The sequence below is a fragment of the Ictalurus furcatus genome, chromosome 7 (assembly GCF_023375685.1).
Source record: "Ictalurus furcatus strain D&B chromosome 7, Billie_1.0, whole genome shotgun sequence".
Lineage (NCBI taxonomy): Eukaryota > Metazoa > Chordata > Actinopteri > Siluriformes > Ictaluridae > Ictalurus > Ictalurus furcatus.
The window spans coordinates 16,159,910-16,174,129 of record NC_071261.1 but is presented as its reverse complement, the minus strand read 5'-3'; the positions used below and the strand labels follow the sequence as shown (position 1 = coordinate 16,174,129).

The following is a 14,220-nucleotide window of genomic DNA, read 5'->3' as shown; positions in this document are numbered from 1 at the left end:
CAAACTACTCCTTACCTTTGAACTGCTGACATTTCATTTTGACAAGCACTGCATTAAACCCTGTATATTGACCACATCTGAGCAATATCCTTTAAAGCTGCAGGATGAGTGAAGGTGATGGCTTCAGTGTGGCATACATACTTTTCTTATGTCGTCGAGATTTGTTATTTCAGGGGACAGGCCTCCGTGCACACACAGGAACTGCTGATTCATGAGCGCGGCCAGCGGAAGGCAGTCAAAGGCATCCATACATGCGTCATACACTCGCTCCGAATACTTAATTTTACCTGTGAGGGATGGAAAAGAGGGCCAAGTCGAGATGGTGTGAAGGAAACACAAAGCGAACATCGACATGCACCAACACACTGCACTAGTGTGCTGGCCGGAGTGAGAAGTCTTATAGAAGCAATCACTTCCCAAAAACTGGGGGAAAAAAGTATGAATCTCACAATGCCAGGTGCTTTAAAAAATTTTTTTTTTTTATAAATGATGTTCAATCCAAAAGCAATAAGTCTGAAGTCTAACTATCAAAGTGAGCAAGCAGAGAATATGACTTCATGGGGCTGAACAGGAAACACTTTAATTTCTCTCTTTAGACTTTAAAGAAAGAAAAGCTACTGCAATGTGTGCATATTAGTTTAGTGCCTTCTTGTGTTTTTCAATTGTTATTTCTTCCACATAGCACAATTAACACGAGCTCAATAACTGGCGAAGTAGAACATACAAGTGTTTGATGTGTCTGGCTAAAGTGGTAGGTAATGTGGCTGGTAGCTATACTTACATTCCTGCTTAAAGGTGAAATACTCTGTTAAATGTCTACATTCGTGGTTCCCACGCAGCAAAAACAGTGTTTTGGGGTAAAGAATTTTTAAGGCCCATAAGTACAGCACACACTGAAAAGGAGAAAAAAAAAAAACAAACACATACATTAGGAAGTGATGGTGCTAATGACGAATCTTCAGATACGCTGAAAACATATTTCTTTCAGCGAATAAACTGAATCCTTAAAACCTTCATAATTAACTCCAACCCCCACCCCAATTTAGTCACCTGCCAGTTCACACCCAGCAGCTAGCTACCTCCCATCATACACATCTGCATCTTGTCAAACTGTAGCTCATGCTGTGTCACAGAGCGAGCAGCGTAACACAGAGGAAAGCGCTATCTGCCCTCTTCCACATGACATGAGCTCACAGACACCAACGATTGGCTAGTGTTATTGTGAGTGACAGAGGAAAGAGAGTGTGCCATCCCTCAAACCCAGAACACACAAGCAACTGTGCTCCCTTGACTCCTGGCCATGGACTATCAGGATTCAAACTTGCATTCTCCTGCCAATAAGATCAATGTGTTTTCTTGGAAGCCACATGGAATATGAAACTTTTAAGTAAGCACATAACTTGATAAAGGCACAAAAAAAAAGGTTTATCAAGGAAAAAGAAATGGCAGAAAGCAAAACCTGCCATGTGTGAAATCAGATAAGCTGACCGTGCTTAATGTAACCCGTAACACCCTTGTGTTCTGCTTGCTACTTAGCAATGGATGTACTGTTCAGGGGTCACACTGACTCTGGGCAGCTGATATAGAAAAGATTTGACCGACCTTAAATACATCTATGGTTTTTTTGAAACAGTAAAGACACACAAAAGCACTTCTTATACCTGAGGATGTTCTATCAGTGTCATGATTTCCCCTCGCGCAAGCGTTGGATCACGCAGCTTGCTCTGAAAGCTGAAGCGAAGCTCGCAGTGCGAGTGTGCTCTTCTGGGTTTTTTAGTGACATTGACTTTTGTTTACTTTCTGCACGTGCAGCTGTTGTGACTTCCGTCCTGTCTCTGCCCCTGTATCGTCATTGGTTGGTTCCCATATGTGTCATCAGTAGTCTCAGCTGTTGCTTTCACCTTTAATTACGTTTGTCATTTAAACCCCTCGTGTCTCATTGTACTTTGTTCATAGTTTCATGTCTTATAGTTTTGATCCTGTTCTCGACCTCGTTGTTGGACTCTTGTTTAGCCTAGTTTATGCCTGTTTGCCTGTGTTTCACGATTTGGATTTGTCTGGCTCTCTCGTCGAATAAAGCTCTATACTGCACTTGCATCCGTCCTAACCTAATTTTCGTGACAATCAGCAGGTGTGTGCAAATCACGTGCAAATAACTGAACACAGTGAATAACTTTATTCCTTATGAAAAGCAGTTTGTGTCCATTAATATTTCCCCAATTTGGGTAATCTGGTATATTCTTGAACGCAAAATGACCCGAACATAACCTATACCACGTGGCAGGTATACCAAAAGTACATTTGCTCAACAGAGAAAATGCCAGTTTCACACTGAAGAAAGAAAAAAAACCAAGACAAAAAAACCCCTATACTTTTCAGTATTATTCCCCTTTTAACAAAATGATAAATTATAAATTCATTCTGACCCAGACAGAACATAAGCTTTGAACAACAGACCTTCATATAACAGTTACTGTGTTCGGACAGGACTGATCTTTATGCTTTGAAATTAGGTAGAACTGCAACATGAAACATACTTCAATACTGAAATATCCTCTGTCCACATAGTCGCCGAGGAAAAGGTAGCGTGTGCTGGCTGGAGATCCTCCCACCTCAAACAGCTTCATCAAATCAAAGAACTGGCCATGGATGTCTCCACATACTGGAAAAAAAGAATCAGAGACAGAAAAACAGTCAGAAATACAATTCTTGCACCGACGCACCATTTATAACACAACTCTAGTAAACATCATCAACCCAAGCAACCTGTTCCTTAAATCTAAACGCACATACGCAAGTAAAACATGTGACCTTTTATCTACGCGTGACACACTAGCTCACACTAGTGCACATATTTCCATGAAGAATGGACATTGGGGTTTTGAAGTAGCACAGTGACTGAGAGCTTTTCCTTCCATCTTATTAACAAACAATGGTGCCTGAAGCTTTTCATACGTATAAAGAGTGTCACCTGGCCTCTTGTTTAATGAATAATACATGTACCAGTGCTGCTGGCTGAAGTGCGCCTTTGTGCATTAAACAATGCGCACTGAGCAAAGACTCACTTCTGCCCAGCATCCTGCTGAGTGACGGCTATTGCGATGCCCTTATATAGTGATAGTGTAAATACGCATTCAGACATTTTTTTGTCCTGTAATCAACAGTGTAAATACACTGCCTGAACGGATCGAAATGGAGTTCAGCTCTAAGGCCTTTAATTTCCATTAGAACGGTGTGTTATGAAATGTTCAAAAGGCACATAATTATAACAGCAAGCGTGCATTAAGCACCAGGAGACTGCGTTAATGTGGATTGCTCATACTCAAGTATTCCTAGTTAATGTCTGTTTAAGGGCAAAAGCGGCAATCCAATGGCATTTAACAGAACTCAACTCGTATACAAATCATCTGTCTCTACAACTTTTTAAAAAAAAAAAAAAAAAAAAAAAAAAAAAGGTAGAAAAGGCTGTTGGGTGACCTTTTCTGTCATGTATCATGCACGTTCCATATCCCACGCTCCAGAACGTCTACTTAGTGTATGAATAAACAAAACCCTGACAATATATAAACTGTAGACATATTTAATTCTAAAGGACTTGCATAAGAATATGCATTCATTCATTCATTTCAATAACTGCTTTAGCCTGCTCACCATCACCATTGCACAAGAATAACCATTTCATTTATGTATGTGGAAACCCTGTTGAACAATGTACAAATAAAAAGCAGCAGTGGTGGTGGTGGTGAAAGAGGCACGATGTAACAGAGCATTAGGATTTGAGAATTGTGCTGCTATTTTTTGTCATATAATCCAAACCTATACAAAAGCCTGCTAATCCTGCTTTTATTAGATACTAATATGCCTTCTTTTAAAAAACAAATGCTGCGAATCAGTTTCATGCCATTTTTAACTGTTGCTTTTATCACCAACAACCGTAAAATCATTAACGGAGACCAGATGCTGGGGGGAAAAAAAAGTGAGCACGTCGTACAATGCAGCACAAGACGATGAGTGACAACGTTCTCATCAGATGCACATTTCCATGGTTACTGAGCTCTGCAAGCTCTGTTACAGCGTCCGTTTGAAATGCAAATGCTATTTAGTGAACGCTTTTCCTGTCAAATGTGCGTGCCATAAATTAGCCGGGCTCAACTCGGACGTACGGGAGCTTTAATAAACGCGGCGGCGTCACTGCTGATTGCACTGGTGGTAATGTTTACGTCGTTTTGTTTGTGTGTCATTCTGGACGACGTATTAGTTATTTGCTGGTTATTTCTTATTCATGGAGGCAGAATGAGTTCTAGAAATAGAGCTTCCTCTGTTCAACTGCTATTTGCTCAGACTTAAGTCACGATTCATTCAACAACTAACTTAAGTCACGAAGCATTTCAACAACTTTACTGGCTAACATGGCTCTCGTGGCGACTAGAAGATCTTATATCCCCATTCTGATTGGTCAGAAGTTACTGAATAGTTTTTTCCATAGCTCAGACAACTCTAAGGCAAATCACAGGTTTGTATTCGTGTGTTCATTCTAATAACATCACAGGTTCCCAACCCTGGTCCTGAAGAAACGCCTGCACTCAGTATTTTTGTCTTCTCCCTGCTCTAACACACCCACTTCAACTCAGTAAGCTCTGATGACCTGTAGTGAGTGTGTTGGAGCAGGGTAAGCACTAAACTATGTAGGACATGAGGTACTCCAGGACCAGGGTTGGGAACCGGTGTAAATACATTGTTGTTTCTGCAGTAACAACTTACACAGGGACTTGTGTGGCAGACGCTCCACATAAACAGACTTTTTACAAAAATGCTGTGAGAGTAGTCAGAGGTAAAGCTGTTCCTTTAAGTTTTTCAGACATGGGAAAGTCTTCAGGGCAGAAGTTTTTGTGGTTTCTTGGTAACATGATAAGCTTAATTTTTATCTTATTAACTGAGAGAGAGAAGAGAGGGAATGACTGTTATAGCTGTTAACTATATAACTATATGACTAAAGCAATAACACAAACTAACTTGTTTCGCAGACGTTCCACAGCATTAAACTATGGACATAATGGGCTACCCATTGGGCCATATCACACCAACCTAGCACTGATTATTTTCCATGTTTTATCCCCTACATAATATAAACTATATGGTCAAAGGTATATATTATGTAAGAGATAAAACACCTGACCAATCAAATCCATATGTGCTGTTTGAAAATCCCAATCCAGAGTTGGTCCCCTTTTGCAGTTATAATAACCTCCACTCTTCTGGGAAAGCTTTCCACTAGATTTGAGTGTGACTGTGGGGATTTGTCCATTCAGACACAATTAGACACAAGAGCATTGGTGAGGTCAGGCAGTGATGTCAGATGAAGAAGCCTGGGGTGCAGTCAGTGTTCCAGTTCATCCTAAAGGTGTTCAGAGGAGTGTTGAGGTTGAATTCTTGACTTGACTTCTTTCACACCAAAATTGGTAGAGCATGTCTTCATGGAGCTCGCTTTGTGCAGCATCATGCTGGAGCAGGTTTGGGCTTCTTCATTCCAGTGAAGGGAAATTGGAAATGCTACAGCATACAAAGACATCTTATACAACTGTGTGCTTCCAATGTTGTGGCAGCAGTTTGGGAAAGAACCACATATGGGTGTGATGGTGAGGTGTCCACAAACTTTTGGTTATATCATCATAATATTCATTTACAATCTTATTCACAATCTTATTCTTCCTGTCAGTATGGAGGTCTTTAAAGCTGGACATTCTTCAAATGCTGGGGGAAGGAAAAAAAAAAAAAAAAAAAAAAAAAAAAAACGAAAAGAAAAACACACTTGGTGGTTGGTGTACTTCTTTCTCAACACTATGCACCACTACTCGGAGTGCAGAATACTTTTGAGGGAGCTGTGAGCAGAGATGAAGCTTGACTTCGTGTTATTGCCAGGTCTGAGGACAACTTTTGAAGTGCTGCCTGCTGGTTTATGGAGCATGTTATTGGCATACCCCTTGTTTAGATTCTCAACATTATCTCTGTATAAATACTGTATACGTATTTTACCTGTATAAATGTTGTGCACTCATTCTGATGGCTGCTATTAAAATAGGTCAGGGTCTAAGACTACCATCAAGCTAAGCACATGTTGCAGAGTACAAAAAGTGAGAACAGCAACAATAAAGGGACAAGTTGGGGGGGGGGGGGGGGGGGGGGGGTTAGTTAATTTCACCATCTGGGTGCTCATATAGATAGTCTTGATAGTCTTCCTTGTATCTTGAGAAACAATGAGTCATGCTGAGCTGGGTTTAGTGTCTTGAAGGAAACATTATGCAGAACAGGGGTTGGATAAATGATGCTACATATCTGGCAACCTGGTCATATACCATAGAGTTAAAGAACAAAAAAGGTAGTGGTGAAATAGACACGAATACGGCAGAGAAATGAGAGAAATGTGTAACAAAGAAAAATAACATAAGAGACGGGAAAGGAGGTTGTATGATTGAGTTGTCCCTTGAATGTTCTCTGCCTGCTTCATCTACAAATGCAAAAAGGAAACGAATCAACCTGCCACTCTGCTCAGTGATGAAAGCAACCAGGTGATCCATCCATCCATTTTCTGTACCACATATCCTACACAGCAAGCCTGGAGCCTATCCCAGGGGACTCTAAGCATGAAGCAGGGGCAACCAGGTGATATTCAGACCAATCACAGACAAGGGGAGGGTTCTGAACAAAAGACGTGGAGGTCAGAAACATACTGCAGTAGATAAACTGGAACCAGTGTTTTTAACTCAGACGATGTGCCTGTATGTGATCGTTTAGTGGAAGTATACTGCCAGCTTAAGTCAAACAAACTTTAACATAGAAAACAGAAATGGGTAAGCTGGAGAAGTGCACAGATAAGCACCTTTCATACTCTACCACATCGGATTCAACACAGAATCTCCAAGAGTCTAGGTCTCACTTGCGAATTTTCTCACCGACTAAACAGGCAGACCACTTTCATATTCATCTGTTTACTAAATGTTGTGCTGCAGCTTGACTTGCAGGATAGCTGTTAGCAATAAACGTTATGTACAATTATATCACACAGTTTAGCAGAAGCTGTAATTAAGAGAGAGAAAGAGACAGACAGACAGAGACAGACAGAGAGAGACAGAGTCAGTGACAGAGAGAGACAGACAGAGAGAGACACAGAGAGAGAGAGAGAGAGAGAGAGAGAGAGAGAGAGAGAGAGAGAGAGAGAGAGAGAGAGACAGACAGAGAGAGAGATCGAGAGAGACAGACAAAGAGAGAGATCGAGAGAGACAGACAGAGAGAGAAAGAGACAGACAGAGACAGACAGACAGAGACAGAGAGAGAGACAGACAGAGAGAGATCGAGACAGACAGAGAGAGAGAGAGAGAGAGACAGACAGACAGAGAGAGAGAGACAGAGAGAGAGAGAGAGAGATTGAGAGAGAGAGAGAGAGAGAGAGAGAGACAGAGAGATCGAGACAGAGTGATCGAGGGAGGGAGACAGACAGACAGACAGACAGAGAGAGAAAGAGAGACAGAGAGAGATCGAGGGAGACAGACAGACAGACAAACAGAGAGAGAGAGAGACAGAGAGGATGGCTGCTGCCACTCTGAATAACAACTCTTTATTTGGATAGGAACTTGTTTGGAAAAGCTTTACAAACTTGTAAATGTATTTATCTGCACGTGTCTGTGCAACAGCAGAGTCAAAATGTCTTATGGAACTGTCCAATTAGCATCTGTTAGACAGGCTGCAGTGGGAAGCAATTAAACTGAGCTCCAAGTCTCTGGAAAAACACACACACACCCAAAGCTGCTTTCTTCAGATATGCAGTAGGCATACACTTTATAAAGTATTATTGTTGGAACCTGAACATTCTGCGCGCGCATGAATGTGTATGCATTTGTTAGTGTAGCTCAGTACCATTTTACAGCCTGTATTACTTTCCCGATGTGCCTTTTCAAACTAACTATCTTCATTAACGGCGTGGTACACGAGTTCCTGTCTGCCACACATGCAGAAGATATCTTTCACATCAACGTAACACCCGTACCAAAAAGCTGACCGTACTTACATCTAGAGATTTCCGAGCTTATTAAATGAATGTTCAAGTACAACACTACTGTGGTCACCTGCGCTTACACTAGCGGCTACCATCACTATGGAAACCGCACTTATTGGCATGGAAACAGCCCTGTGATGAGCTCCTCATTCGCTGCACTGTAAGTCCATTCCCACAGGGGATTTAATGCTTTCTTAAAGCATATTTAATAAATACAGGATTAGCAGCAATTAAATGATATTGTACATGGCATTCCCGTTGTGTGCATGCGTGGTGTGTACAAGTAAAGCACGAGAGAGCGCGAACACACTCGGAGAGTTTATTGAACAAGTTTAACAAAGACAGACTGAGGCCGTTGGCACGTGTGCATGTGCCACTGTGTGTGTTATGAACTGTAAATGTTCTGACAGTCAACATTGCACTTCAGATGAGGAAACAAACCCAACATGAAGCGAGTGTGTTTGTGTGGAGCTGCTCCAGCGGGGAGCAATGTTACACTGTGAAACACACAGTACTGTGCACAGACAGAGAAAGTGGCAGCGCTTAAGAGCTGTTACACATAACAGGCCTGAATAATCACTCGAATTTGTACGTGCCTGCACTTTTCCCCCTTTTCGCTACAGATATCAGAGCTCTGCATATTGTCCCATGCTCGATGTTGAGACCATAACTTGTGTCATATCTTGATGTGCTATACTCACGAACAATACAGATGATGTCATGTGTTCACGGCATAAAATACACTAATTGGCCACTTTAACGCCTGTAGAAACACCTGTTAGCCTGCTCATTCATGTGATTATCCAATCAGCCAATCACGTGGCAGCAGTGCAATGTAGATACAGGGCAAGCCCTTCAGCTAATGTTCATATAAAACATCAGAAGAAGGACAAAATGTGACTTTGACAGTGGCGTGGTTGATGGTGCCAGATGGGCTGGATCGAGTATTTCAGAAACTGCTGATCTCCTGGCGTTTTCACGCAACAGCAGTCTCTAGAGTTTACACCGAACAGTGTGAAAAGCAAAAAAAAAAAAAAAAAAAAATTGTGTGAACGACAGTTCTGTGGGTGATGAGAGGTCAGAGGAAAATGGCCAGATAGGTTCCAGCTACTAGGAAGGATACAATCACTCGTATAATCACTCTTTACAACCACGGTGAGCAGAAAGGAATCCCACAATGCACATCACGTTGAACCTTGAGGTTGATGGACTACAACAGCAGAATACAGAAATCGGGTTGCTCTCCTGTCAGAAAAGAACAGGAATCTGAGGCTACAGTGGGCACAGACTCACTGAAACTGGACAGCTGAAGACTGGAAAGAAATCACATACTGTGACTGTACTTACTGCGTTCGTTTCAGTACCTACTGTTCGGCCGTCGATAAAGAACGTACTGATCAGTACAAGTGAATACAATCCGGACGAACAATTCTGTCAGTTCCTCCGTGTCAGTCCCGTTGCCTTATGGGATAGCGCAGTATACACAGTGTCCAGTGGTTCCATACTGCAGAATCGAGGAGGAAGTAGTAGGTCATCCGGGGATTTCTCGCCTACTGTTTACGAATACTGAGAATTCGGACATGCTACTCCTTCGGCGTACTGATATTCGCCTACTGTATAGTAGGGTAGAAGGGATATTCGGACGCAGCTGTTGCAGCCCCCATATGATCTCTGCCTGATCATATTGATTAGGGAGAAGTCCATATTTTTGAATATGTATATTGCAAGTGCTTAAAAAACAACCCAGGAACAGTAAATTTGGCATTGATGAGTACTATTATGATGACATGGAGGCAGAAAAATTGAAACACATGCCATTTATTAACAATCCAAATCAGAAAATAAACTAGTGGTCCAAAACAGGCAGGGATTGAACACAAGGCGGATAGAACAATGCAGGAAAATCAAAACCATGAGGGCAGAAACAAAAATCAGCAATAATGAACACAGAAAAAAATATTCAGAAATGCACACTGCAATGGGGAAACCTTGCAAAGACAGGTGGTGAAGGAATTGGTATAAATGCACAGAAATAACATGGAAGTACAGAGTTATTGTCTGGACTGAAATGCATTGTGGACTCACGATGGCTCCTGGATTGGCGAGGAATTCAGATTCGCAATTTTGAATAGTAATTACAAGAGCTGAGTGCCACGCACAGTTGTGGGAAAGTGTGCCATCAGAGAGGAAGTGTGTGGCTGAGGAGTGTTATGAGCGCTGTCATCAAGATGTGCTCGCCATAAATTAGCGGAAAGCTGTTCAAAAGTATTTTTTCCAAGAAACAGCAAAAACATCTCTTTTTTTTTTTTGGTTTTTGTTTTTATTTGTGCCCATCACCATTTCCCTCTTCAGAAAAGCACTGAGACTTTGTTTTGTGATATGACATACTACACAAGGTCTTAGACACGAGACACAGATTTAAAAAAAAAAAAAAAAAAAGCAAAAAAAAACCCCAAAAGAAACAACTAATATTAACAGTAATAACAATAACAAACTACAACAAAAACATTTGGCATGTTGTTGAGGCCAAATGTCTACACAAGGATAGGAACGTCTGAGCATTTTGACCTTGTGGGAACATTTGGCTGCTACTTTTATTCTAAAAAAGGTTTCATTTTAGTTACTGAGGATAGTGTTATATTAAAGTTTAGGCATAGCATTAATAATAATGTCAATGGAAGGTCCCCTCAAGGATAGCGAAACGTGCGTGAGTGAACGTGTCTGTCTGACTGTCTGTCTGTTTGTCTGGCTGGCTACAAGGATCCAGTCTTGCCGTGACTGGTTGTGATCGGTGGGTCGCTGATGTAAGTAAATGACGATCGGTGTCCAGAAAGAAGCAAATTGAGGACTTTTGTTTTGAATCGAGGTAGATACTGGGGGGCAGTTACTGGTTACTGACCGGAAGGTCGGGGGTTCAAGCCCCGGCGCTGCCACTGTTGGGCCCTTGAGAAAGGCCCTTAACTCTTTCTGCTCCAGGGAGGCTGTATCATGGCTGACCCTGTGCTCTGACCCCAACTTCCTGGCATGCTGGGGTATGCGAAGAAAAGAATTTCACTGTGCTATGACCAATAAAGATTCATTATCATGATCATTAAATTGACTGATTATGAACTATTTCTATTGAGTGAGACTGATGGTATTCTTTATTCCGAATTTCCCCTGCAAGTGTTGCGAGATATGTTCTGATGCTTTTCTTAGTGATATCCATTTCTAATGGGTCTCCAAACAGACAGACTGAGGGAAATAGAGGGATAGGCTGCTTCAGCGGGAGGGATAATTGACGAGTGATTTGTTGCCAAAAATGTTGAACGTGCGTGTGCCGTACCATATGGCATGTATGTAGTTGTCTGGAGTATTTGGTGTGCAGAATCTTTGAAGCCCATTTGTGAACATATTTTGTCTTCTAGTTTATTCTCATGTGGCTGTACACTAGTGTTATTAGTCAGGAACAAAGTCAGCTCTGAGAGTAACTCAGACGTCTTCCTCTAATTTTTCGACTGTATGAAGTCTGTAGGATCAGTTACGGAAATTACCGTATACATTTAGGACAGGAGTTGATTTGGAGAGGAACTGTAAAGGAGTTGCAGGAATGGAAGAAACTGATTATTCCCGATGCCATGACTGTGGGTCAGATGTGATTAAAGTGGTCATGGTGTAAAATTTTCACGGTATGATAACCTAGTCTAAAAATGTCACACCGTCTCTGTATTAAATAAACCGTTGAACCAGTTAGCATTACACACAAACTGCTGGTGAAAACGACGCGAAGCGGAGTGCGTTAAAATCATGTAGCGCACACCTAGCCGTGGATTATCCCACTTATACCACAGTCACTCACCAGCACTGACAGGCTGATGACAAGCTGTTGTTGATGTTTGCAGTGCAAAATTTGACTGAAAGGATATATATTTAAAAAAAAAAAACAACAAAAAAAAACCAAAACGGTTAATTTCCGTTAGTTATTTTATATACGGGTCATTAGATCTAGAATTCTGCCTGCTTTAAATCATACACAGAGATAAAGTAGTGCGATAAGATTACATTTATTTCAATTTATAATAATAATAATAATAATAATAATAGTTATTAGAGAGAGAGAGAGAGAGAGAGAGAGAGAGAGAGAGAGAGAGAGAGAGAGAGATTGTGCATGTGTGAACTACCTGCGTCTGTGCCGCATCTCTACTAATAATGACGCTAGAATTACTGTATGCAACTGAAACCGTATGGGTTACTATGGTAACATAAACATTAGAACGGTGATCAAACTGACTGGAACTACCTGTGCATTATATGGTTCGAACGCACACCTTCCAGCCAATCACAATCGAGTATTCAGACAGACCACGGAATAACCACAAAAGGAAACAGAAAGATCAAATCCCATAACTGTTCTTCTCCTCCATAAAATCTCTTCCGCATTCATCAAGTTGTCCTTAGAAGCCGAAAGAGTGCGCAGCGCTGCTTAGTTAAAAAGCCAAACACGTAAGCGGTTAAGCATGCCGCAAGTAACTCGCTGCATCACACGGACGTAAAAGTCTATTTAAATGTGGAACGTTTTAGATGCTAGTGCATGTAAAGTAACATACTAAGCATGCACACACTGCAGCGATTAAAGCCATAATGTCCTGCAGTACACGATACTGTCTGCATGTGCAGGTGCCACTTCGAATATTTCAATATTAGTTGGCAATTTTGAATAGTGATGTTGCTTGAAATGCAACATGAAATCTTTTCAACTCCAACTCGTCCCCATCACAGAAACAAAGACATTAGTGGAAGAATTGCTACTTCTCATAGCGCGGAAATGCACAAGACAAAAATAGGATGCAATCAAACAGAAAAGCCACTTTCAAGGACAACATCCTCTCTCGCTCGCACACATACACACACAAGGACAGACAGAGAGAGAGAGGCAGTCACGATCAGGTTCTCGATTAGTGAGTGAGTAGGAGCGCACAGTGTTGAGTGAGTGGTGGAGTGATCTCTGCGACTGCACCTCCATCAGCAGGCCAGTGTGTAGGCGATGCACATTATACAACACCACTCACTGGCCTACACAGTGCCCGCGCACGCGCGCGCACACACACACACACACACACACACACACACACACACACACACACACACACACACACACGCAATTACATACCTGGACCCTAGGGGAGGGAATCTTGAGGGATTGCCCATTTCGGTGTGAACACACAGGGAACAGTAACTCGACGTGATTATAAATTTATTTTTTACAGCAGATGTTTTTTTTTTTTTGTGTAATTAACCATCTGCTGCTTTTAAAGCCTGATATTTTCAGCCATCAGGAAAACACTAATCTTAATGTATTTCTATTACGGTAGTCGGAACAAATGTCACTCATTTTTTTATTCTTCTATTACTTAACAGTTAGTTCCGGTCCACTAGTTTGATTGACAGAGCAGCGTTCCATGAGTGCCTGTATTTCCTAGAACTGCGCCGGGATGTTTCGCTGTGTGTATCGCTACATCTAGTTGCACTTCCTAATTTGAACCGGAGTTAGCGACATCATTGGACATGGCAGGAATATAACTATTGGCTTAAAATATGAAAGCTCACCAACTGAAGATGAAAAGTAAGGAGGAACTCCAGATTTTACCAGATATACCTTTAAAGGGAACGTACAAGTCAGTCAATGTGAGCTAGCTAACCAGATAGCCGATGCTCTATAAAGTGTGGGTTCATGTCTGCGGCAAATCCCAGCCACGCTGATATTAGCATGTACGATATTTCTTAAGGAAACAAATCCAAAATTGAACATCCTATGTACTTCTTTTAGATAATGCACAGCCACCAAGTCTATCTGTTTTTTGTTTGAATTTTTAAGCTGACCATCACTTGTGTAACAACATGTATAAAAAGATTTCCAAATAAATGTCCGTCATTTATGCCATGATCTATTGTAACATTTTTTATTTAATTTATTTAGACATCGATTTTCAGAAAAAAAAAAAAAGTAAGCAGCTCAATTTCTAACTTATCAAAGTTTATTGGTGTTTAATTGGACACAGATAAAGAGTGCGCTGTAAGATCCTAAACCATTATGTTATAACCTATGTAGTGAGCAGATATAGTGAACATTATAAATGTAAAATGAAGCTACTTATTTTAAACATTGCTGTAAACATTGCTGATTATGTAAT

The 14,220-nt window shown here is 41.2% G+C and overlaps 1 protein-coding gene across 2 annotated transcripts in view; it reads right to left on the bottom strand.

Moving 5' to 3' along the window:
* LOC128609962 (protein phosphatase 3 catalytic subunit alpha) overlaps positions 1 to 14,220 on the bottom strand; it is a 100,827-nt gene that overhangs the window by 24,389 nt on the left and 62,218 nt on the right. For both annotated transcript variants that reach the window (XM_053628921.1, XM_053628922.1), the window contains exons 3-5: positions 2,538 to 2,662; positions 782 to 893; positions 142 to 287 (exon numbers count right to left, since the gene is read on the bottom strand). In XM_053628921.1, the coding sequence (XP_053484896.1) occupies positions 142 to 287; positions 782 to 893; positions 2,538 to 2,662 (383 nt within the window). The remainder of the gene's footprint in view (positions 1 to 141; positions 288 to 781; positions 894 to 2,537; positions 2,663 to 14,220) is intronic.